The 25,696-nt window shown below is 42.2% G+C and overlaps 1 protein-coding gene across 1 annotated transcript in view; it reads left to right on the top strand.

The window, feature by feature from the left end:
• The window catches only part of plch1 (phospholipase C, eta 1), a gene marked incomplete at its 3' end in the record, with an annotated part of 77,981 nt that overhangs the window by 46,079 nt on the left and 6,206 nt on the right, over positions 1 to 25,696 (top strand). Inside the window, exons 12-19 of the mRNA XM_083913483.1 lie at positions 1,150 to 1,305; positions 2,018 to 2,080; positions 4,427 to 4,521; positions 5,710 to 5,807; positions 6,109 to 6,288; positions 24,416 to 24,523; positions 25,003 to 25,127; positions 25,271 to 25,355. Of these exons, the coding sequence (XP_083769609.1) occupies positions 1,150 to 1,305; positions 2,018 to 2,080; positions 4,427 to 4,521; positions 5,710 to 5,807; positions 6,109 to 6,288; positions 24,416 to 24,523; positions 25,003 to 25,127; positions 25,271 to 25,355 (910 nt within the window). The remainder of the gene's footprint in view (positions 1 to 1,149; positions 1,306 to 2,017; positions 2,081 to 4,426; positions 4,522 to 5,709; positions 5,808 to 6,108; positions 6,289 to 24,415; positions 24,524 to 25,002; positions 25,128 to 25,270; positions 25,356 to 25,696) is intronic.

Genomic DNA, 25,696 nt, shown 5'->3' with positions numbered 1-25,696 from the left:
GGCGCTAACCACCACACCACCATGCTGCCTCATTCTTAGTCCTGTTTATTTATTTATTGAGTGATATATGCCCGGGCCCCCCTCACCACATTAAAAGCAGGAAAACACTCAGTTATTTTCCAGATGGTTCCGTTGTGTAACACAATATGGCATCATTCTTCTATACTTAGCTGGAGGCATGAAGCCGCAGATGCCACTTTGGATGATCATTGCCATTTTAAAAGGATGGTGGCAGGTTTCAACTGATGAGGGGTTTTGTATTGAGCTCATTAAAGCAGTATGCTTCCACAGCAGTCACCAATAATATTGCATTAATAGTGTGACTGCTGATATAGCTCCAGTAGTGCTACATGGTCTATGGAAAAAAGATGACTTGTGTGGTGTTGTTTACTCCAGCTGTATATAATGCCAATTAAACTCAATTAACAGCTCACTAAACTACGAAGTGTCTGTTATATAGAGACAAGTGCATGAGTGTAAAAGGGAGGGACTTTGGACATGGCCTATGTGTACCTAATAGTATTAATGTTTTGAGAGGTTTAAGATTTGAAACTTGTACTACCTTATGGCTAAATTAAAACAATATGACACTATAGTGCATATTAAGTAATCCAACAGAAGTACAATGTAGCTTGAAGCAGTAAAACCAGATGTTTTAGTTTATTATTTATGTTGTCTTTGAAATTAAGCTTCATTGGCACACCCAATAACACTCTTTTGCAGGTTTAAAATATAAAATCTTGAGTATTAAACGCTGCAGTGATGAAATGACAACACTCATGGCCTGCAGGTGGCGCAGAAGTCAATATTACAACAGCATACGATTTCTATACCTATAGATGGTGCACATTTGTGCATCTTCATCTGCAATTCTAAACTTGTTTTCACCATCACCCTTTCTTGCCAAAAGGTGGTGCTGGTGATACTTTTGCCCTGCAGTCAGTTGATATTGGCTGGGCTTGGTTTCAGGTGCTTCACATGAATGACAATGTGTTGTTGCTCCAAAAGGACACTACTTCTCCATCATCTCGTATCAATTTATGTGTCCTTGCACCTTTATTGAAACAACCTCCTTCGTGTGTCTCATTTCCTTGCGTGGCTCTCTTTCTCTTTCACTTTTCTTCATAACTCTCCTCTTCTTTCACACAGGGGAATGGTAATCACCAGGTGGAGTCTCACATCAGAAAGAAACTGGACTCTCTACTGAAGGAGTCTCGGATCGGAGACAAGGAAGATACAGACAGTTTCAGCATCCGAGCTCTGCTCCGGGCTACTCACCAGGGCCTTCAGAAGAACCTGCGGCAGGTAGCTTACCGACCCAAGGAAATGTGTAGAGCTGCATGTCGAGCAGAATATTACTCGTCAACAGATGAGGAGACGAAAAAAAAGAGGGCGGGATGTTGAAAGTAGGCCATAGTATTAGTCACAGAGGGAAATGGATAAAATAAAGAAGTGGACTAGTTACTGCAGCACTCACAGGTCACTGCTGTGCTCCCATCAAGGTGGTGTTTCATCCAAAGCATGTCAAAACACAGCAAAAGTGATGAGAAACTAAATGTCTGCAGTGTTACTTAATATTTAATTTCTCAGCTTGCCGGCTGTGCTATTTTTAGAAGCTTCAGCTTCCTGACAGCCATTTTAATGTAGTGGGTGTTGTGCATCGGGGTTTCCTATTCTCTTTATTCTACTCTGCCTTTGATGGTGATCCCCTTCACCTCATTCTATCTCTTAAGCTTTTTTTTCTTTCTGTCTAACTTACTGTAATTTTCCTTTTTCAGTTTCTAGCTTTTTTTTCTTATTTCTCACCCACTCTCTTCTTCAGCTGCTCTTTGCTTTATTAGCTGATGTCTGATGCAGCCCCTCCAGCTATTGAGCTATAGGGTTTAAGTGTATCGCTGGGTGCTAATGTGGTTGTGATTAGATGCACATCAAAGGATCCACACCCATGAACGTAAAACAAGCACACACATAAACACACGTCAAAAACAGTCTCTGAATGTGTTCTCCTGGTCTCTAGGGCTCCAAAGGGGTTCTGAAGAAATCCCAAAGCAGATCCTTCATCACGACGCTCAAACAGAAGGTGAGGAGCATGAGAAGAGCGGTTTTCTTTTGCTTGATTTGTGATCCATTTGTGTGAGGTCTCAAATGGAAAATTCAGGTTAGTTGGTAACAAAAAACTTTACTACTTCATATCACAATAATAACACGACTTTAGGTTGTTCTCTTCTTTGGATACTGTCTATTAGACAGTATCCAAGTTTCTATTGGTTCTATTTACCTGACACCTTGTTTGAGCCCTGATACAACAAACTGCCCTCAGAGAACAAGCACTTTTTTCTACTTGTGGAAAAAATAGGCGACTTACAATAAATGAGTAAAATCACAGATTTTCTCAGCTGTACAGCTCGTCAGACAGAACTCTGTCACGATGGCCTCGGCTGGTTCAGCTTGGTGTCTCAGGGCTTTTAGATGACCATTATAAGTGCAGTAAAACATAAACAATTTGTTTTTGTGGAGGACAGATGCAAAGTGCACCCCCAAGGTTGTGCTGAGTTGGACTTCTCCAGGCAAGGAAAACCTGGAGGACCAGAAGTGATCTGGCCCATGACAATAGTCCAGCACATCACAACCCCAACCCCAACTTTACAAACTGATATACATATTTATACAATACAATAAATGTATTTTGTACGATTAAACATACAACATATAATGTGCTAAATGGCAAGCTTTAGATGTGCTGGTGCAGTAAGTGGATATTTTTCTTTATCTTTGGACAGAGCCAGACTATCTGTCTTCATGCTAAGCTAAGCTAAGCGTTTCTGGTTAGGCCTCCTTCACATTATTTACCATACATATGAGTGATATATTAATACTCTCATTTAACTTTACACAAGAGTGCAAACATTTTTTTTCCCCAAATAAAAATTGAACTGATCTACTTAACGGGTTACTACACATTCTGCTAGAACTTTCCTTCCCAGCTTATTTAAAATATGAAATGGAGGAGGGAGGGAGCAGGCGGTTAGGCCTTGTGGCTACGTAGTGTCATGTGTGGGGACACAGGGGGAGACTGACTGACCGCCGCTCAGTGTAGCATGGACTCAGGCGTCTTTCTCTGTCAGAAAGACAGTAAGTCTGGAGCTTTGACAGTTACTTGACATAACTCAATATTCACCACAACAACAACATTAACTGCAGCATCCAACGCCTCTCTAAAACAGTTAAAAAATCAAAACAGAAAGTTAAACTGACCACTGAGTGTACTATTTAAACATGAAGAGTTTTATAAGCCTCTTCAACTGATCTTCACTTATGGGATGCAGAAAATAATCCTCCTCACTGTTTTCCTGCAGATTAATCGTGCATAAAGTCATACATTAACAAAATGGAACAAAGCAACCTTTGTAGTGTTATCTTCTGCCTGGGTGAGGTAGCAGGATCATAATTAAGACTGCACGTATCTTAACACCTATCTCCCATTTCCACACTGCAGATCAATGCAGTGAATGGGTGTGTTGTGCATATTTGTGAATTACACATGAGGATCTAAAGCATTTAGAGTATTGATTTAGATCCTCTCTGAGGCATGTATTTTTCCCTTGTAGTGACATTTATTAAGATGTTTTCTATTCATTCAGTTTTTTCTGTTGAGACAAATTTATCATCTATCATTCATTTTACAGTATTATATAGGTTTGGACATAGATGTTGTGTGTGTGTGTGTGTGTGTGTGTGTGTGTGTGTGTGTGTGTGGGGGGGGGGTATTTCTTTTAAGACATTTTCTCTACATTCCATAATTTCTCAGCCAGAATTTCTTCCTTTATCCATTTGCTTTATTTCACCTTCCCCTCCTCTGTGCACTCACATCCCCCCTTTATTCTTTTACGCCTTCCTCTTTACATATTATGCGTCCTCCCACGTGTGTGTGTCTGTGTGTGTGTGTGTGTGTGTGTGTGTGTGTTTGTGTGTGTGTGTCTTTGTGTCTGTGTGTATGTGTGTGTGTGTGTATGTGTGTGCATGCGAAGGGTGCATGTAATCTGTTGGCAACTGGCCTAAACCCTGTAATTACTGCGACCCTCATCCTCTCCTCAACTTCACTTTAGCCCTATTAGAGATGTTGCTTCTCTCAGAATAAAACCCACGCTTCACCAAATACACACTTACTATAATTACATACGTTTTACCTAAAACACCCACCAACGTGCGCAGCCACACACATTAAAGCTGCTACTACAATAGCAACACTCTCTATGAATCACACAGAAATACATACAGTTAGCTGCAGATACACCCCGAACTGAAGACAACAATATAGGCAATGCATTTTTGCTCTTCAGCTAGGGAGACAACCTTCATTGTATGAAGTTTGTGTGTGAGTTTGTTAATATATATTCCTGTGTTTGTGTGTGTGTCCATTTTCCAGAGGCACTCCAAATCCAGGCTGTCATGCCAAAGCGTGGACAAGGAGGAGGAGGCTCTGGAGAAGTCTGAGAGGGAGGCCGGAGGACAGTTCAACAGGTGACCTTCAGCCTACTTCACCACAACACTGACAATCCTTGACAACTTGGAGGTTTGGTATCTGCTGACTGCTGGGAGCATAGAACAGTTCAGGGCATCTGTAGTGTCATGCAAACCACTAAAGCTTCTTCACAAGTATTTTTGTGTGAGGGAAAAAATGGTGGTGTTCAAGTCCAGAGCTACCACTGACAGCAGAGAAAGGGAAGCCTGATTGCTTTTTATTCCTTTTCTTTACTGTTTCACCTTTGATGCATTTACACTAAACGTAGGACAGCAGTAATGCAAGGATGTGTTCACCCTGCAAGCCTCGCTGCTCAATCATGATTTCTTTTTCGCACTGCTTAAATGTATCAAGTCACTTGAGTGAACTGACCCACAAGTGCAAAAGACCAAAGACAGGACACCCGGAAGTGTAGTCACGCAGTTCCAGTGGCTCAAAGCAGTGTTTATTGTACATATTATTTTGTTAGAAATAGAAATCTTATCCAGACGTGGCTGCTTCTTTTAGTCAATATTTTTTTTGCTTTGACACTAAAACCATTCTCCTGTGACCAGTGTTTTAAGAATTATAAGATAAGCATTTGTTTAGTATAAAGCAGAAAAACCAAACACTATAAAAAATACTTGAGTGAAAATACAGTGCCCCTTGCGACAAAAGGGACTTGGAAAGATCATAATTGCCCATTATACCGACCGAACCCTGTAACTATAGTACATTTTAGTTGTATGGAAGTATGTAAATTCAGCCGTGTCTTACTCCTGTAGTTGCTCTGTGTACAAAACCTCTGTTTGTTCTCAAAGTCTCTGGTCGCATATTCATATATGCATGCCTCAGTTCAAATTCCTACAAGCATGCAGCTGAGTGGCTATGTGACTGACTACTATCGTACTGCAAGACTGCATGTGCGTGACGGTGTGTGTATACAGTATGTATGGAGTCTTGCCGCACTGCATGCGCTCCAAGCCCCATTAAGCTTTTTGCCTTTGATGCTCTTTCCTGCGGTTCACAAGCTGCCGCCCTCATGGACAATCCTCTCTTGCCTTTGCTTTGCTTTTGCCTCTGTAAATTCTTAAACAGGTATATGAGTGTGTGCATGTTTTTTTATGGTGGTATGTTTACATGGTCTCACTGACTCTCCTCTGTTCGTTTTTTTGCAATTGTCTTCTGTCATCTGGCAATTGTTTTAGGGGTGGACGGAAGAGGAAGACGATGAAACTGAGTAGAGATCTGTCAAACCTGGTGGTGTTCACCAACTCTGTTGCCACACAGGAGTGTCTGAATGAAGGTGAAACGACAAACAAAGCCATGATACCACACACACACACACACACACACACACACACACACACACACACACACACACACACACACACACACACACACACACACACACACACACACACACACACACACACACACACACAGACACACACACACAGACACACACACACACACACACACACACACACACACACACACACACACACACACACACACACACACACACACACACACACAAACAAATAGGACCACTGCAATCTCTTTCTTGAGACATTTTCTCATGCCTAACCCTTGTGTCTCTTCAGGTACTCCAGGTGACGTTCTGTCATTCAGCGAGACCAGAGCCCAGTCTCTGGTTAATCACAGAGCCGAACAATTCCTGGCTTTTAACCAGAGGCAGCTGTCACGGATTTATCCCTCAGCCTATCGCATCGACTCGTCCAATTTCAACCCCCAGTTCTACTGGAATGTGGGATGTCATTTGGGTAAGACAGCTGTCTGTTGATCTAAGCTTTTGACCTCTACGGATGTTGAAAACAACAGGTGCATTCCCTTTAGCTACATTCCTGTCATCACACATTAACTGACATAGCACACACACACACACACACACACACACACACACACACACACACACACACACACACACACACACACACACACACACACACACACACACACATACTGGTTTCCATAATTCGTGGGGACCAATTTTGCAATCATCACTTGTGGGGACTACCCTTTCTGGAAGTTCTACAAGTGTGAAAAAAATCAGGTAAAGTAGCCATTAGTGAGTGAGCCTAAACACGCCTTAAAATCTTAGAAAAGTCGAAGTAAGGGTATAGACCTGTCCCTGGTGTGCTTTATGGGGACTTCCGGAAAAACTAGTTAACCTGTTTACAGGGGACCACATTAACATAAATTTGCATACTTCACACAGATTAATATGTTACTAGTGGGGACATATTCATATTTAAATAATTTTATATTTCAATGGCATATAGGCTCTCCAGAACGTGGTTAAGACAGCAGGGAAGATTGGGACACAACTACTGGACATTTCCACCATCTACCACCATTTCCACTACCAGAATTGACCACAGATTCCATATATGCAGCTTTAATGTCCCAGTGATCACTGGAAGTGAAGTTTTTGCTCTACCCTGATAAATTTAGTTAGTGTTTGGTCTCGTTAGCCTGAAATAACTGCCAAGTTACATGATCTGCACAACTGACCATACTTTTTGAACATACTTTTTTATTGACACAAGGTCAAAGACCGATAGGTTACATTGCATAAATTATAATTCTGCAATGACAGTAAAACTATGTGTAAAAAAAAAACATTCACACGCAAGTTCTGCGTGTGTCCTCAAGGCTTGAGCTTTTAAGAGACTATCTGCCAGACTGAACAATTGGCTTCATGAAATTCCATTTTAAAAGGAGAAATCCAATGTTAAATGGACTTGGGGGTATTGAAACACGTACTCATTATCATGTTTATTACACCCCAAGTCCATTTAACACCAGATTTCTACTTAAAGTTTTACAGAACAGAACAAATAATACAGGGTAACTCCCACAAAGCTGGAACTGGGTGGATGTTATCAGTCACAGACAGACGAAAAGACTAAGAAAAAACTAAACATCTCCACAACCATTTTCTTTGTGTTCGCCATACTATTTGGGGTGCATTTTCCTTTTTAAGGCTGTAATCCTGTTGTAGACATAAAATTTTAAGTTCTGCCAGTTTCTGTTACTGAGAGCTTCAGGTTCAGCTCTCAAACATTTCTCGCAGTCTCTCTTTGATGGTACCGTACAAGATCTGATGAACTGATTCATTTGCCTCTCTACTGCCCTAACCTCCGCCACCTGCCATGGTGTTCTTTTCTGTGGAGCTCTACCTGTAAGGAGACAAAAATAAAGTTTTAAGTAACAGTATAAGGGAGAAGCTAAAGTTCCAAGTCCTGCATCAGTACAGTACAAGTGAAATTATGAGGCTAATCAGAGCTGATATAGGCATCTGTCCTCAGTGATTTGTTCAGTGTTCAGCTCTCAGTTTATCCGTTTACAGCTGACATAAACCTACATCCGAGGCACCAGTTGTGATCATATGACATTCTAGGACAGATGGAAGACCCTCAAAAGTGCTTTAGTTTTTGAGATACTGTACCTTATCTGAAAGACTTCATCATTCCCTACTGTCCTGTCAGTGCAATTTGCTCCCAGAATGCAGGTCTGTTAGTGACTCCCAGTATCTCTAAAAAATAGACTGGGAGGTAGAACCTTTAGTCACTGGGCTCCTTTACTTTAGAACCAGCTCTCTCCATGGATCAGAGAGGCAGACACTATCTACATAGAAGACCTGATTGACAATACAGTAACCTCACAATGAGCTCATTTGCTTTATTTAATGGCCAAAACCAGACTTACAGAGGCTGTAAAAGTAAACATCAAGTGATGAAGGTTAATGTACCTGTTGAGGAGTGTCGTGTGAACATGAAGCTTCTTCCATCAGTTTCTCAGACATGACAGCAGGATGGGAGCTCATTGCAGGATGATTATCCATGGCACACACTGTCATCTGCAATGATATGTAAGGAAAAAACAATTTAAGGACGTGTATCCATGGCACACAATGTCATCTGCAATGATTTGTAAGGAAAAAACAATGTTAATATGAAGATTTCTCGGTCAATGTATGCCAACACTGCATAATCAAGTAGAAAAATACATGTTCTTAAAGATCTATAAACTTAAACACGTGCCAAAACACCAGACTTCAGAGGAAAACAAATCTCAAAATTTTACTCTAATACTTTAGACTAATGAGTCAACCTGTGTTTGCTGTCACACATCTTCAATACAACAAGCTTAATGGGGACATTTAACACACCAAGTTTTCATCCTTTGTGGGGACAAAGCATCTCTGGATCGTATTTAACACTAATAGTAACATAAAAAGTGGATTGTGGGGACATCGTAAATGTGCCAGAATACAGTAAGAATTGGGCCAAGGGAAACTATCCAGACAGGTTCACATCCATCTTAAAAGTTCCTTTATCTTTGGACTCGTTGAGGCATTGGACTTAAATGTTAGAAGACCTGATTGACAATACAGTAACCTCACAATGAGCTCATTTGCTTTATTTAATGGCCAAAGCCAGTCTTACAGAGGCTGTAAAAGTAAACATCAAGTGATGAAGGTTAATGTACCTGTTGAGGAGTGTCTTGTGAACATGAAGCTTCTTCCATCAGTTTCTCAGACATGACAGCAGGATGGGAGCTCTTTGCAGGATGATTATCCATGGCACACACTGTCATCTGCAATGATTTGTAAGGAAAAAACAATTTAAGGACCTGTATCCATGGCACACAATGTCATCTGCAATGATTTGTAAGGAAAAAAACAATGTAAATATGAAGATTTCTCAGTCAATGTATGTCAACACTGCATAATCAAGTAGAAAAATACATGTTCTTAAAGATCTATAAACTTAAACACGTGCCAAAACACCAGACTTCAGAGGAAAACAAATCTCAAAATTTTACTCTAATACTTCAGACTAATGAGTCAACCTGTGTTTGCTGTCACACATCTTCAATACAACAAGCTTAATGGGGACATTTAACACACCAAGTTTTCATCCTTTGTGGGGACAAAGCATCTCTGGATCGTATTTAACACTAATAGTAACATAAAAAGTGCATTGTGGGGACATCGTAAATGTGCCAGAATACAGTAAGAATTGGGCCAAGGGAAACTATCCAGACAGGTTCACATCCATCTTAAAAGTTCCTTTATCTTTGGACTCGTTGAGGCATTGGACTTCAATGTTAGAAGACCTGATTGACAATACAGTAACCTCACAATGAGCTCATTTGCTTTATTTAATATCTAAAACCAGACTTACAGAGGCTGTAAAAGTAAACATCAAGTGATGAAGGTTAATGTACCTGTTGAGGAGTGTCTTGTGAACATGAAGCTTCTTCCATCAGTTTCTCAGACATGACAGCAGGATGGGAGCTCTTTGCAGGATGATTATCCATGGCACACACTGTCATCTGCAATGATTTGTAAGGAAAAAACAATTTAAGGACGTGTATCCATGGCGCACAATGTCATCTGCAATGATTTGTAAGGAAAAAACAATGTAAATATGAAGATTTCTCGGTCAATGTATGTCAACACTACATAATCAAGTAGAAAAATACATGTTCTTAAAGATCTATAAACTTAAACACGTGCCAAAACACCAGACTTCAGAGGAAAACAAATCTCAAAATTTTACTCTAATACTTTGGACTAATGAGTCAACCTGTGTTTGCTGTCACACATCTTCAATACAACAAGCTTAATGGGGACATTTAACACACCAAGTTGTCATCCTTTGTGGGGACAAAGCATCTCCGGATCGTATTTAACACTAATAGTAACATAAAAAGTTCTTTGTGGGGACATCGTAAATGTGCCAGAATACAGTAACAATTGGGCCAAGGGAAACTATCCAGACAGGTTCACATCCATCTTAAAAGTTCCTTTATCTTTGGACTCGTTAAAGCATTGGACTCAACTGTTAGAAGACCTGATTGACAATACAGTAACCTCACAATGAGCTCATTTGCTTTATTTAATGGCCAAAGCCAGACTTTCAGAGGCTGTAAAAGTAAACATCAAGTGATGAAGGTTAATGTACCTGTTGAGGAGTGTCGTGTGAACATGAAGCTTCTTCCATCAGTTTCTCAGACATGACAGCAGGATGGGAGCTCTTTGCAGGATGATTATCCATGGCACACACTGTCATCTGCAATGATATGTAAGGAAAACACAATTTAAGGATGGGTGTCCATGGCACACAATGTCATCTGCAATGATTTGTAAGGAAAAAAACAATGTTAATATGAAGATTTCTCGGTCAATGTATGTCAACACTGCATAATCAAGTAGAAAAATACATGTTCTTAAAGATCTATAAACTTAAACACGTGCCAAAACACCAGACTTCAGAGGAAAACAAATCTCAAAATTGTACTGTAATACTTCAGACTAATGAGTCAACCTGTGTTTGCTGTCACACATCTTCAATACAACAAGCTTAATGGGGACATTTAACACACCAAGTTTTCATCCTTTGTGGGGACAAAGCATCTCTGGATCGTAATTAACACTAATAGTAACATAAAAAGTGCATTGTGGGGACATCGTAAATGTGCCAGAATACAGTAAGAATTGGGCCAAGGGAAACTATCCAGACAGGTTCACATCCATCTTAAGAGTTCCTTTATCTTTGGACTCATTGAGGCATTGGACTTAAATGTTAGAAGACCTGATTGACAATACAGTAACCTTACAATGAGCTCATTTGCTTTATTTAATGGCCAAAGCCAGACTTACAGAGGCTGTAAAAGTAAATATCAAGTGATGAAGGTTAATGTACCTGTTGAGGAGTGTCGTGTGAACATGAAGCTTCTTCCATCAGTTTCTCAGACATGACAGCAGGATGGGAGCTCTTTGCAGGATGATTATCCATGGCACACACTGTCATCTGCAATGATTTGTAAGGAAAAAACAATTTAAGGACGTGTATCCATGGCACACAATGTCATCTGCAATGATTTGTAAGGAAAAAACAATGTTAATATGAAGATTTCTCGGTCAATGTATGTCAACACTGCATAATCAAGTAGAAAAATACATGTTCTTAAAGATCTATAAACTTAAACATGTGCCAAAACACCAGACTTCAGAGGAAAACAAATCTCAAAATTTTACTCTAATACTTTAGACTAATGAGTCAACCTGTGTTTGCTGTCACACATCTTCAATACAACAAGCTTAATGGGGACATTTAACACACCAAGTTTTCATCCTTTGTGGGGACAAAGCATCTCTGGATCGTATTTAACACTAATAGTAACATAAAAAGTGCATTGTGGGGACATCGTAAATGTGCCAGAATACAGTAAGAATTGGGCCAAGGGAAACTATCCAGACAGGTTCACATCCATCTTAAAAGTTCCTTTATCTTTGGACTCGTTGAGGCATTGGACTCAACTGTTTTATTTAATTTAATAAAGCTCATTTGCTTTATTTAGTGGCCAAAAACCAGACTTACAGAGGCTGTAAAAGTAAACATCAAGTGATGATGGTTAATGTACCTGTTGAGGAGTGTCGTGTGAACATGAAGCTTCTTCCATCAGTTTCTCAGACATGACAGCAGGATGGGAGCTCTTTGCAGGATGAGTATCCATGGCACACACTGTCATCTGCAATGGTTTGTAAGGAAAACACAATTTAAGGACGTGTATCCATGGCACACAATGTCATCTGCAATGATTTGTGAGGAAAAAACAATTTAATATGAAGATTTCTCGGTCAATGTATGTCAACACTGCATAATCAAGTAGAAAAATACATGTTCTTAAAGATCTATAAACTTAAACACGTGCCAAAACACCAGACTTCAGAGGAAAACAAATCTCAAAATTATACTGTAATACTTCAGACTAATGAGTCAACCTGTGTTTGCTGTCACACATCTTCAATACAACAAGCTTAATGGGGATGAGTGAGTCTGAGTCTAATATTCTGTCCAAAATTCAGATACCTTCACACACAATGTTAATCTGAGACATTCTCAAACTCAACACATTTAAATAGTAGTCATCAGACATACTTGCATTCTCCATGGGCAGTTTTCATCATTATTATTATTATTATTATTATTATCAGCAGCAGCAGCAGAAGCTGCAGTAGTAACGTTAGTCCTAGTAGTACTATTTTCTGTAATGCTGCAATTTCCCGTCGGGCATCAATAAAGTATTTCTGATTCTGATTCATATATTACAAAGTCAGTTTTTCATATTTAAACTTAAACGTAATGAAACAAGTTGACAGTGTGGCAGACAGATGTCACGTTTACATGTCAGGATGTGGGTATTATAGACACAGATTCAATATTTAACTGTCATGTATCATCATAGTAAAAGCGTTACATACATTAGCAGCTGTAAACACTCATAAAAACATTATAAAATGGTTTGGTGCGGACCTGTATACTTAACACATGAGGAGTAGTTCACGTTTATAATCTTCAGAGAACGTTACAGACGTTGTTTTTTGTTCCTCTCTGTTCCCTGAATATATCCGTAAGTGTGTGAATGTGCTAATTAGAGACATTAACTTACAGCACTTTGTAGAAGCAGCTTTATAAAGTTTCCTCCTTTGACTTGTATTAGTTGATGGGGCGAATCTGCCTCCTCCAATATGGCGGCGACGTCGACGTATCGCAGCAGCGGGCCAACCCACTCAATGAGGCGTCTATGTATATATGTCTATGGAGGCTGCTACCTGGCTGCTCCCAAACAGCGTGGCTATTGTTTTGTTTCCGGTCTAGCTAGATCCGGTGGGTGTTGTAGTTCTCTAACGTCACTAGATGTTGCAATGGCATGTGACAAAAACTACACAGCGTTAATCTCGCGATAAAAAAATTACGGAGTTAAAGTGGGTTTGCCTTAACGCCATTATTAACACGTTTAATTGACAGCACTATTAATTAGTGAAATAAATAAGAACAAACTTAAGATGAAATACACAACTCTTCTCAAGCACTGGTCCCTGCACTTAACATATAGCTTGGTTATTTGATATTAAGATGATTTACATGAAAATGAACGCACAGTTAAAGTTAATCATTTCACATAAACAATGGGCCTTGCTAATTAGCTTGCTAAAAAAATGTGCTAAAGTTAGTTAGTTGCTAATTAATGCTATCTTTAGCTTTACTTGGCTAAAGGCATTCAAACTTAAAAGACCATAGTTCGAATAAATACACAAATATAATAGCTACGTTTCAGTAAAATGTTTAATACTTACTAAACACGCCAGGTACCAATGATTTCCACTTGTCTTGTCGTGTATGGAGAGTGAGTCGTCAAGCTCAGGTTGAATGTAGAGACTACTTCCTCTTCGATTTCACAATAAAAGTCCACCAGCGGAAGTTAGGATTTAAGGCAAGTTAAAGGCAAAAGTAAAGTCTAAACAGTATATGTATGTATATATATCATTTTAGACAAAGGGGTGAGAGCTAGCAAGCTATGCTTTTGCTCACTCCTTTTCAAATATGTCATGTATTTCTTTTTCTGTGTTTTTATACTCAAAGTCTCATTTCTATATTATGTTGTGCAAAGAAATTGTTTAGTAGCAATCAGAAAGCCTTGTACTATATCCATATTTGGGATAAATTAATTTTAAAAAACAGTACAGTAAAAGTAGAGTTAGTTTAATCAATTTATAGTTGTTCATTTAAGAGACCTATTTTATTTTGTCTTTTGTATATACCATTGTTCTTAAATAAATTGAAAAAATTGCAGAACGTGCAATATTTTTTTCTGATTACTCGATTAATCACCAGAATGACCGATCGTTTACTCAATTACTAAAATAATTGATAGCTGCAGCCCTAGATATTTTTGCAATTTATTTTTCCTTACTTATGCTGAAAAAATTTAATGTAAGGTGTAAACCATTTCCCCTTTTCCTCAAATAACATTCCTTTCTCAGTCAACTGAGTGCAAGTAGTAACAATAACTTGTAACTTGTATATTCACCTCACAATATGACTTCCAGCATATCTGCAATATTGTAAACAGTCTTACTGGAATTAATGTCATCATTATAACATTTAGTATAACAGAATTAAACATATACTTATAGGCTGTTTAGCTTTGTCCTCATTGGCGTCCTCTGAGCAGCTGTAAAGGGGATTCTCTAGTTGTGGCATGGGGTGTAGCTCAGTAGCTGTGAAGCATTTCAGTCACCACAGGTTGCGAGGGAGCCTGTTCTGTTTGAATTATATATTTTAACATTGTCACAGTGTTCCACACACCTGTTTGCCTGAGGGTGATATACAGTACAGACCAAAAGTTTGGACACACCTTCTCATTCAAAGAGTTTTATTTTCATGACTATGAAAACTGTAGATTCACACCGAAGGCATCAAAACTATTAATTAACACATGTGGAATTATATACTCAACAAAAAAGTGTGAAACAACTGAAAATATGTCTTATATTCTAGGTTCTTCAAATCAAATCAAATTTTATTTGTATAGCCACACAAATCACAAATCACAGTTTGCCTCAGAGGGCTTTACAATCTGTACAGAGACGACACCCTTTGTCCTTCGACCCTCGATTTAAGTGAGGAAAAACTTGCCCCAAAAAATAGCCCTTTTAACAGGGATAAAAAAAAAGGCGGAAGAAACCTCAGGAAGAGCCACAGAGGAGGGATCCTCTCCCAGGACGGACAGACGTGCAATAGATGTCGCATGTACAGAGCAGATCGACGAGATCACAATGTATACAATCATAATGGATGGTTGACAGGAATTAAAGTACATAAAGAGGTATTACAGCAATAATGATGAAATGCTCATGGAAATGTGACTACCAGTGACAACAGCAGCAGTGATTAACGGTAAGGATAGTATGTAGCAGTGCTACATTAATAGCGTGATCACACTGTGCTTTTGGCCGCGGCCAAAACCGGTTTTTCAGCTAAAGTCTAGTACCTTTAAGTAGTGTGAGCGCACCCGCTCCGCGCTCAACTGGGGCCAGCTGGGCCGCCACGGCCCGCTTGAAATAGGTGGGCTTTAGCGGAGCCGTTTGCACATGTACGAGCACGAGCGTGCGCACATGTACGCGCACGAGCACGAGCCCTACGGCAGTAGCGTTATGTCCGCCTGTTCGGAAAATAGAAGGACGGACCATGCGCGGACATTTAACAACAACAACAATGGTGGTGAAAGGTTCACGTTGGTGTGGTGCGGAGGTGGAGTGTTTACTGCAGATTTGGTCGGATGAAAATATTCAAAAACAGTCGACAAGACGCACAAAAACTCCGAGGTCTATGGAAAGATTTGTAAACAAAGCCACACACACGCGATCAATGCGTGTGACGTGTTACGGCTTGAAGGCGTATGGACAGCAAGAAGCATTGGCCGAGGCCCTGGCAGTGTGAGTACAAACGGGGCTGGGGCGCGGGGGGGAGAGGCAGGGGGGACAAGTACCCTAAAGTCCGGGTCTCGGTCCGGGAGGATAGTGTGAGCGCGCTCTAAGTCTACTCTTAAAGGTAGAGAGAGTGTCCGCCTCCCGGAACAAAACAGGAAAGTGGTTCCACAGAAGAGGGGCTTAATAACTGAAGGCTCTGGCTCCCATTCTGCTTTTGGAGACTTAAGGAACTACAAGTAATCCTGCATTCTGGGAGCGTAGTGCTCTAGTTGGGTTATAGTATGAGCTCCTGGAGATATGATGGTGCCTGATCATTAACAACTTTGTAAGTGAGGAGAAGGTTTTTAAACTCTATTCTAGATTTTACAGGGAGCCAGTGCAGAGAGGCCAATACAGGAGTCATATGATCTCTTTTCTTAGTTCCTGTCAGTACACGTGCTGCAGCATTCTGGACCAGCTGGAGACCCTTTAGAGACTTGTTAGGGCAGCCTGATAATAGAGAGTTACAATAGTCTAGTCTGGAAGTAACAAATGCATGGACTAGCTTTTCTGCATCTTTTTGAGACAGGATGGGCCTTTTATCTGAATTTAACAGCAGAAAATTACAGGTCATGGATGGATGCCGTCTCTCCTCATGAGACCAGGTTTTCCCCAGAAAGTCCGCCAATTATCAACAAAGCCCACATCGTTTGCTGGACACCACCTTGACAGCCAGCGGTTGAATGATGACATGCGGCTGAACATGTCATCACTGGTTAGGTTTGGCAGGGGCCCAGAGAAAACTACGGAGTCCGACATTGTTTTGGCATAGTTACACACCGACTCAACATTAATCTTAGTGACTTCTGACTGGCGTAGCTGGGAGTCATTACCGTCGACATGTAGTACGATTTTACTGTATTTACGTTTAGCTTAAGCCAGCAGTTTTAAATTTGATTCAATGTCGAACGCTCTGGCCCCTGGGATGCATTTCACTTTGGCTGCTGGTGCCTCTAACTTCACGTTTCGTAATATGGAGCTGCCAATGACCAGAGTTGGTTTCTCAGCGGGTGTGTCGCTGAGTGGGGAAGAGAGGGAAAGAGAGTAGCCATCGCTAGCTGATAGTGGCTAAGCTAGGACACGCTAGATTAGCCAGCAGAGCTAGGAGAGCGACAAACAGCAGCGAGCTCGGCGACCAAGCTATAAACACAGAGTATTGTTGAAAGCCTTAGTGGACCAGCATGTGCCCGATCACACAAGCGGGATCTCAGTTGCTGCAGAAAGGAATACAACAATAATCTGCTCGGACGAGACGGAGCAGTAAAGTTACGCTATCAGTCAGTAACACAACAACAGGAAGTGACGCAATGACGCAACACGCTTGCCGTTTCAGATGCTGTTTCACAAAATGCAAGACACACACAGAGGCAGGCAGGTACAGGAACAAGAAGCAGACGAACCAAGTAGCCCCTTTTTGCTTTGATCACTGCTTCGCACACTCTTGGCATTCTCTTGATGAGCTTCAAGAGGTAGTCACCTGAAATGGTCTTCCAACAGTCTTGAAGGAGTTCCCAGAGATGCTTAGCACTTGTTGGCCCTTTTGCCTTCACTCTGTGGTCCAGCTCACCTCAAACCATCTCGATTGGGTTCAGGTCCGGTAACTTAGGAGGCCAGGTCATCTGGCGCAGCACCCCATCACTCTCCTTCTTGGTCAAATAGCCCTTACACAGCCTGGAGGTGTGTTTGGGGTCATTGTCCTGTTAAAAAATAAATGATGGTCCAACTAAACGCAAACCGGATGGAGTAGCATTCCACTGCAAGATGCTGTGGTAGCCATGCTGGTTCAGTTTGCCTTCAATTTTGAATAAATCCCCAACAGTGTCATCAGCAAAGCACCCCCACACCATCACACCTCCTCCTCCATGCTTCACGGTGGGAACCAGGCATGTAGAGTCCATCCGTTCACCTTTTCTGCTTCGCACAAAGACACGGTGTTTGGTACCAAAGATATCAAATTTGGACTCATCAGACCAAAGCACAGATTTCCACTGGTCTAATGTCCATTCCCTGTGTTCTTTAGCCCAAACAAGTCTCTTCTGCTTGTTGCCTGTCCTTAGGAGTGGTTTCCTAGCAGCTATTCTACCATGAAGGCCTGATTCACACAGTCTCCTCTTAACAGTTGTTTTAGAGATATGTCTGCTGCTAGAACTCTGTGTGGCATTGACCTGGTCTCTAATCTGAGCTGCTGTTAACCTGCGATTTCTGAGGCTGGTGACTCGGATTAACTCATCCTCCGCAGCAGAGGTGACTCTTGGTCTTCCTTTCCTGGGGCGGTCCTTATGTGAGCCAGTTTCTTTTGTAGCGCTTGATGGTTTTTGTGACTTTCAAAGTTTTCCCAATTTTTCGGACTGACTGACCTTCATTTCTTAAAATAATGATGGCCACTCGTTTTTCTTTACTTAGCTGCTTTTTTCTTGCCATAATACAACTTCTAACAGTCTAATCAGTAGGACTATCAGCTGTGTATACACCTGACTTCTGCACAACACAACTGATGGTCCGAACCCCATTTATAAGGCAAGAAATTCAACTTATTAAACCTGACAGGGCACACCTGTGAAGTAAAAACCATTTCAGGTGATTACCTCTTGAAGCTCATCAAGAGAATGCAATGTGTGTGCAAAGCAGTAATCAGAGCAAAAGGTGGCTACTTTGAAGAAACTAGAATATAAGGCGTATTTTCAGTTGTTTTACACTTTTTTGTTAAGTACATATTTCCACATGTGTTAATTCATAGTTTTGATGCCTTCAGTGTGAATCTACAATGTCAATAGTCATGAAAAGAAAGGAAATTCATTGAATTAGAAGGTGTGTCCAAACTTTTGGTCTGTACTGTACGCTTGTTTTAATGTGCTTAATGCCACGTTCACTCAGTAAATCATCAAAGGCAGAGGATCCAAACTGGGGCCGATTATCAGTTGTGACAGTACAGGGGTTCCCTTCACGGGCAAAGACAGAAGTTGGACTTCACCTGAGCATGTTGGGATGCAACATGCTTGCTGCCAAACTCCAGCATGCGGTGCGTTATGCACACGATTGACTATTTGCCATTACTCACACCTGTCCATCCGCCCTCTCCTTTCCTCCATCTCCCACGCTCGGGGCGGATCACCTTGCGGTATTTATATGCTCCCACTCTGCCAGACCATACAAAACCACAATGTTTCATTCTACTGTTATGCTGACGACACACAAATATACTTCCCGCTGAGGCCCGGTGACCCTGGAAGCCTAGCTGCTGTTTTAGACTGTCTCACAGACATCAAACATTGGATGGCTCTAAATTTCTTACAGCTTAATAGCTCAAAAACTGAAATAATACTGTTCGGCCCCCCAAACCATACCAGCCTTCTTCACCAAGCCCTTGGTCCACTGTCCGCAAACATAAAACCGACTGCACGAAATCTTGGTGTCCAACCAAGTGTGACACCACAGCGAAGAAAATGGTGCTCTCGACAACAGACTGATAAAACATCTGAAGCATCCGGTTGCAGATATTAAAGGACCTGAGCCTCCTCAGGAAGTAAAGCCGGCTCAGGCCCTTCTTGTAGACTGCCTGTGTGTTTGTGGTCAACTCCAGTTTATTATCCAGCACCACACCCAGGTACTTGTAGGAGTCCACAATGTTGATGTCCGTCCCACCAATGCAGACTGGAGAGGGCGGGGGCTTGTTCCTCCTAAAGTCCACCACCATGTCTTTTGTCTTTGCCACGTTCAGCTGCAGGTGGTTCTCCTCACACCACTTGACAAAATTGCCGACCAGGTCCCTGTACTCGTCCTCCCTTCCACCCTCTACACGCCCCACAATGGCCGTGTCATCAGAGAATTTCTGCAGATGACACGACTCAGTGCAGTACTTAAAATCTGCAGTGTAGGTGGTGAAGAGGAAGGGCGACAGCACGGTTCCCTGGGGGGCACCAATGTTACTGATCAGGCGGACAGACACACAGTTCCGTAATCTCACATACTGCGGCCTGCCCGTCAGATAGTCCTTTACCCATGTGACGAGAGGAGAATCCACCCGCATGTTCTCCAGTTTGGCCTTCAACAGCTTGCGCTGGATTGTGTTAGAGGCGCTGGAGAAGTCAAAGAACATGACGCGGACAGCAGTGTTGGGTCTATCCAGGGAGGAGTAGGCTTCCTGCAGCAGGTAGATGAGAGCATCATCAACCCCAACATGGGGCTGATATGCAAATTGTAGGGGGTCCTGTGATGGGCACACTAGGGGTCTGAGGTGTGCAAGAACCAGCCTCTCCATGACCTTCATAATGTGAGAGGCCAGTGCAATCGGCCTGTAGTCATCCAGTGCCACAGGATGTCCTTTTTTGGGCACTGGAACAAGGCAGGATGTTTTCCACAGCACTGGCACTCTCTGAAGGTGGAGGCTCAGGTTGAAGAGGTGCTGGAGAACTCCGCAGAGCTGGCTGGCACAGGCCTTCAGCACGCGAGGGCTGATGCGGTCCGGACCGGCGGCTTTTCTCTGGCTGAGCTTCTCCAGTTCTCTCCTCACCTGGCTGGCTGTGATGTTGAGACCAGACTGCGGGGTGGATGGTAGCAGTGGGGGATGTGCGAGGGTCATGGGGGAGGGGTGTGTGAGACGGACTGTGGTGGGGGCCAGAAGGGAGGTGGGGGGTGGGGTAAGGGAGGCTGGGGGTGGTGGAACCTGGTGTCTGCTGCGGGGGTTGGGGTGGGGTTGTGGGGCTGGTGTAAAGCTGTGGGGGGGTTGTGAGAAGAGGTAGTTGCTCGGAGGAGCAGCAGGGGGGCTATTGGGGGAGCTGGGGTCAAACCTGTTGAAAAACAGGTTAAACTCGTTCGCACGTTGTTCATTTCCCTCTGCTGTTCCTCCTCCTCTCCTCCGGAAGCCGGTGATCTCACTCATCCCCCTCCATACGTCCCTGGTGTTATTGTTCTCCAGTTTGGATTCCAGTTTCCTCCTGTAGTTTTCCTTACTCTCCTTGATGCTGTGTTTGAGTTCTCTCTGTACACGCTTGAGCTCTGCACGGTCCCCTGACCTGAAGGCCCTCTTTTTCTCATTGAGTAGGGCCTTCAGGTCGCTGGTAACCCATGGTTTGTTGTTTGGGTAACAGCGGACCTCTTTACTGGAGATGGTGTTGTCAATGCAGAACCCAATGTAATCACAGACACAATCAGTAATGCCATCAATGTCCTCACCGTGTGGTTTGTACAGTGCGTACCAGTCAGTGGCTTCTAGAGCACCCTGCAGTGACTCTATGGCCTCAGGAGACCATTTCCTCACAGTTCTTAGTGTCACTGGTTGCTGCTGAACCACAGGCATGTATGATGGGGAAAGCAGGACGAGGTTGTGGTCTGACCTTCCCAGGGGAGGGAGGGCAGTGGAGCTGTATGCCTCTTTAACGTTTGCATACAGCAGATCTATTGTTTTATTGTCCCTTGTTGTGCATTTAACAAACTGGTGAAACGTTGGGAGAGTGGATGAGAGAGAGAGCCGTGGTTGAAGTCACCTGTGATGATGACGAATGCTCCGGGGTGTTTTGTCTGTAATGCAGCGGTCGCAGCGCTGATTACGTCACACGCTGCGTCGGCATTTCCAGACGGCGGAATGTAAACAGTAATGGCGATGAGGCTGGTAAACTCCCGTGGCAGATAATAAGGACGCAGTCCGATGGCAATGAGCTCGATGTCCGGGCTGCAAAACCGGTCTTTCACGGAGATGTGCCCGGGATGACACCACCTGTTGTTAACGAGCACGGCGAGTCCTCCTCCTTTCTTCTTGCCGCTCGCGGTGGTGTCTCTGTCGGCTCTGACCGTATGGAAGCCGGGGATGGTGGCGTTTGAGTCCGGTATCTGGTCGTGTAGCCACGTTTCCGTGAAACACATGATACTGGACTCTCTGTATTCCCGCTGCGTCCTGACGAGCGCTTCCAGTTCGTCCATCTTATTTACCAGGGACCTTACGTTTCCAGTAATAACTGCAGGGATGCAGGGTTTAAACTTCCTCCTCCGTTTAGCTCCTGCTCTGCAGCCTCGCCGTCTCCTCCTTAGCTCCTTCGGTACTGTGGGTCTCTCCCCGACAAAGGGGTTTTGGGGCCCCAGGGCGATCAGCTGGTCGCGACTGTAAACAATGCCGGCTGTAGGGCAGGCACGGCTTTCAGTCACCAGGAGAGACCAAAGCACGAAAAAGCTAACTAAGAGATATCCAAACCGTATGATAGACATCTTGATGTGTGGACAGTGTGTATCCACAGTGCAAGGTACAGATAATAAAAAAAAACCCACACTAAAAACACGACAAAAACCTAGTAAAAAGTACAAAGTACCGGGAGCTGCTACGATAGGCTGCCACTAGCACGGCGCCATCTTTAAATTTACTGATTACTGTAACTCCCTTCTCTCCGGTATCAACCACAAATCACTCTCTCGCCTCCAATAAATACAAAACTCTGCAGCTAGGCTTCTAACCGGTTTTAACAGACGACACCACATTACCCCTATTCTAGCCTCCCTTAATTGGCTCCCCGTCCGTTTTAGAATTGAATTTAAGATTTTACTGATCACTTTTAAAGCACTTGTCGAGCTGGCCCCGAGTTACATTACAGACATTTTAACTCCTTATGAGACAGCGCGCAGCCTTAGATCCTCAGGCAGGGCCCTTCTAACCGTTCCAAAGTCGGGGTTAAAAACCAAAGGTGATCGTGCCTTTGCCATCAGGGCCCCTCGGCTTTGGAACGCCCTGCCTGGGGAGATAAGGCTTGCAGGATCAGTAACCTCTTTTAAATCTCTTCTTAAAACACATTTTTATAGGCTTGCTTTTATGTGACGTCTTCCTTTTACTTCGCTCTTACCGTCTGAGTTGACAACATTGTTGTTCCTGTTTTTTTTTATGTAACCCATTTCTTTTTCTTTTTCCTGTTTTTAATGATGTTATTCCATTACTTCCCTCACATCTGTTGTTTCCAAAAAATTTGCATTGTCTTGTCAAAGCACTTTGTAAAACTCTGTTTTTAAAAAGCGCTATATAAATAAAGTTTATTATTATATTATTATACATTAGGAATGCCATGGCAGTAGGCATTGTAGCAGTAGGAGTCAAGGCCATTTACTGAAATAGTCTACAATGGGGATAGCAAACCTGCTGTCATAGCCTCCACATTCCACGTTTGCCAGTCTACCGGACGCGAGACTGCGGTGTGCACCAAGGACATGTTCTGAATGCCTTGAATAGGAGTGAATTGCGCCAGCGTGCAGTGTTGGTCTGGTTCGACAGATCCAGCAGTCCAGTATTGGTGAGTGACAGCATATTCATAATTATGCTGCCTTTGTTGTGCTGGTCTGTGCATTCACTATGTTTATTATTTTTATTCAAATGGAACAATATATTGTTATAGATTTAAAACAGCAGGATAATTCATGTTTGTAATTAATTATAATAGCAATCCAGTATTGCTGTGCTGGATCTCTATAGAGTTGTTGTCATAGGGTTATAGAATGGATCTGGATCCAGTCACCCATGTGCTCCATTCTGGCCTTCAGTATTGAGCTTTTTGCTGTTCCTTCCTCGTTCTTTCATTTGCTCTGAGTCAGTTTATGATGTGGAATATTACATTCTTCATTTAGGCTTGTGTGATTATTTGCTACAATGCATGGATGTGTGACAAACACATCAGTAACAAGAGAAAGTACTGTAGTTTTTCTGGTGTGCAGCCTTTCTATGAAATGGTTCTGCCCTATCTATCTATCTATCTATCTATCTATCTATCTATCTATCTATCTATCTATCTATCTATCTATCTATCTATCTATCTATCTATCTATCTATCTATCTATCTATCTCATCAAATGTTGCCTTAACACTATGAATGTTCCAAACATTCTTAATGGGGACACGGAAGGGGCGGTACTTACCATATTTGGAAGATGTGTGTGTGAGGACAACTGGGTGCAGTACTGGAGGGTGACCTTTAGAGGGGGATAGTGGGCAGGTGTGTGTGTGTGTCCCGATGGAAAAACATAATATATGGGCCAAAGCTAAAAACTTCACAGGCACCTTCAGAATGGCTTTTGCATTCATTTAAAGGCTTATCCTTGTGGGGACCTCAATTTTTGTCCCCATGGTGTCAGAGGTCCCCATGACGTGACTGTGTAAACAGATTGATGTCCCCATAATGATAGCAATACAAGCACACACACACACACACACACACACACACACACACACACACATAAATACATAAATAAAAAAAAAAAAATAACATAAGCTATGCTGGATGAGTCAGAAGAGAATATTTTTATCTGTGCAGAATTGAGCAGCGGCAGGAAATCAAGATCCAAGAATTCCCTACCTGTCCGAGACAATTTTTTTTTCTGTTAAATTCAGAGAGCAATATTCATCCCTTGCTTTCTAAGAAATCAAGTGTACAAAAATAGAAACAGTTACAAAGCAACTTGGTGATTGTTACAGTTTATGTATACTGCACCAATATCTGGGTAATACATGAAAAAAAATGAATTCCATATGCAGGCAGATGCTTAATGATATTTGATATCTAAATCTGCATAAATGTTCTTTCTTTGTCTTTAAGTCGCTCTGAACTACCAGACAGAGGGCAGGATGATGCAGCTCAACAGAGCCAAGTTCATGGTGAATGGAGGTATTGGCTACGTCCTCAAGCCCCCTCCCATGTGTAAAGGTACTGCAACAAACATACCACGTGCACACGTTCAAGCACCAATACATGCACGCAAATAATTGTTTTATTCAATAAATGAAAATCAGTATTTATTTGGTGTGATTGGACGTATGGAATAATAATAATAAGTTAGAGGCTTAGGGACAGCACAGGTATCAATTAGAAAAACATGCATGAGGTATGCGAACTGTAAATGTATAAGAATTTGTATATAGATGGTTTTACGATGCTTATCTTTTTGATGCAATGCTAATTCAGAGACTGCAAAAGGTGTGCTCTCTAGTAGATCCAAATGTAACTGTAGTCACACTCGTCAACTTGATATAATCAGTTACAGAAATGTGTGTATAACTGTTATTTATTTTGCATGTAAATATTGCATAAAAGTGGAACAAACTGAAGAATGAGAGGACCGGATTTCAGGACTGAGTGATGACATAAATCAAAGTTCTTGCTTTGCTGTCTTTCATTCCCTCTAGGCTCCTTCAACCCATTCAGTGATGACCCGCTTCCAGCTTACCCCAAGAAGCAACTCATTCTCAAGATCATTAGTGGACAGCAGTTGCCCAAACCACCAGACTCCATGCTGGGGGACCGTGGAGAGGTATAAACACACTAAAACTCACACACTGTGCTCACATTCTCCTTTCTCCATCATGCTCGACTACTCAGAAATGTTTAACTCTCTGCTCTCAGCAGAAATGCATTCAGCGTCACGTAATATATATATTTTGTAATCGCTAACAGATCATTGATCCATTTGTCGAAGTGGAGATCATCGGCCTGCCGGTTGATTGCTGCAAGGAACAGACACGGGTTGTTGATGACAACGGTTAGACACACACATATCAACGTGAACAACATTAGACAACTGTACACTCACTACACCAAGAATATTTTAACATGTCACCGGGCACAACAGAAAATTGCTTAAAATGGCTAAAGATATATTAAAAAAACAATGGATCAAATGACAATGTGGAGACAATGTGAAAGGGATTGCTTGTAGTTACAAATCTACAGAGAATGTTCAAGTTTCAGGTTATGTTTAGCTGTAGCTTCAGCATAGCACCGTTTTTGGCTGCAGCAGGTGGCTGTTCTGAACGCAAAAGCTTTACAGGGCCTCTGAACACTACCTGATAAGCACCAAACAGCAGACAGACACAGTTATTC

This window comes from Echiichthys vipera (genome assembly GCF_963691815.1).
Source record: "Echiichthys vipera genome assembly, chromosome: 5".
Classification (NCBI taxonomy): domain Eukaryota; kingdom Metazoa; phylum Chordata; class Actinopteri; order Perciformes; family Trachinidae; genus Echiichthys; species Echiichthys vipera.
The sequence above is the reverse complement of the archived record's forward strand: the minus strand, read 5'-3'. Positions and strand labels throughout refer to the sequence as shown.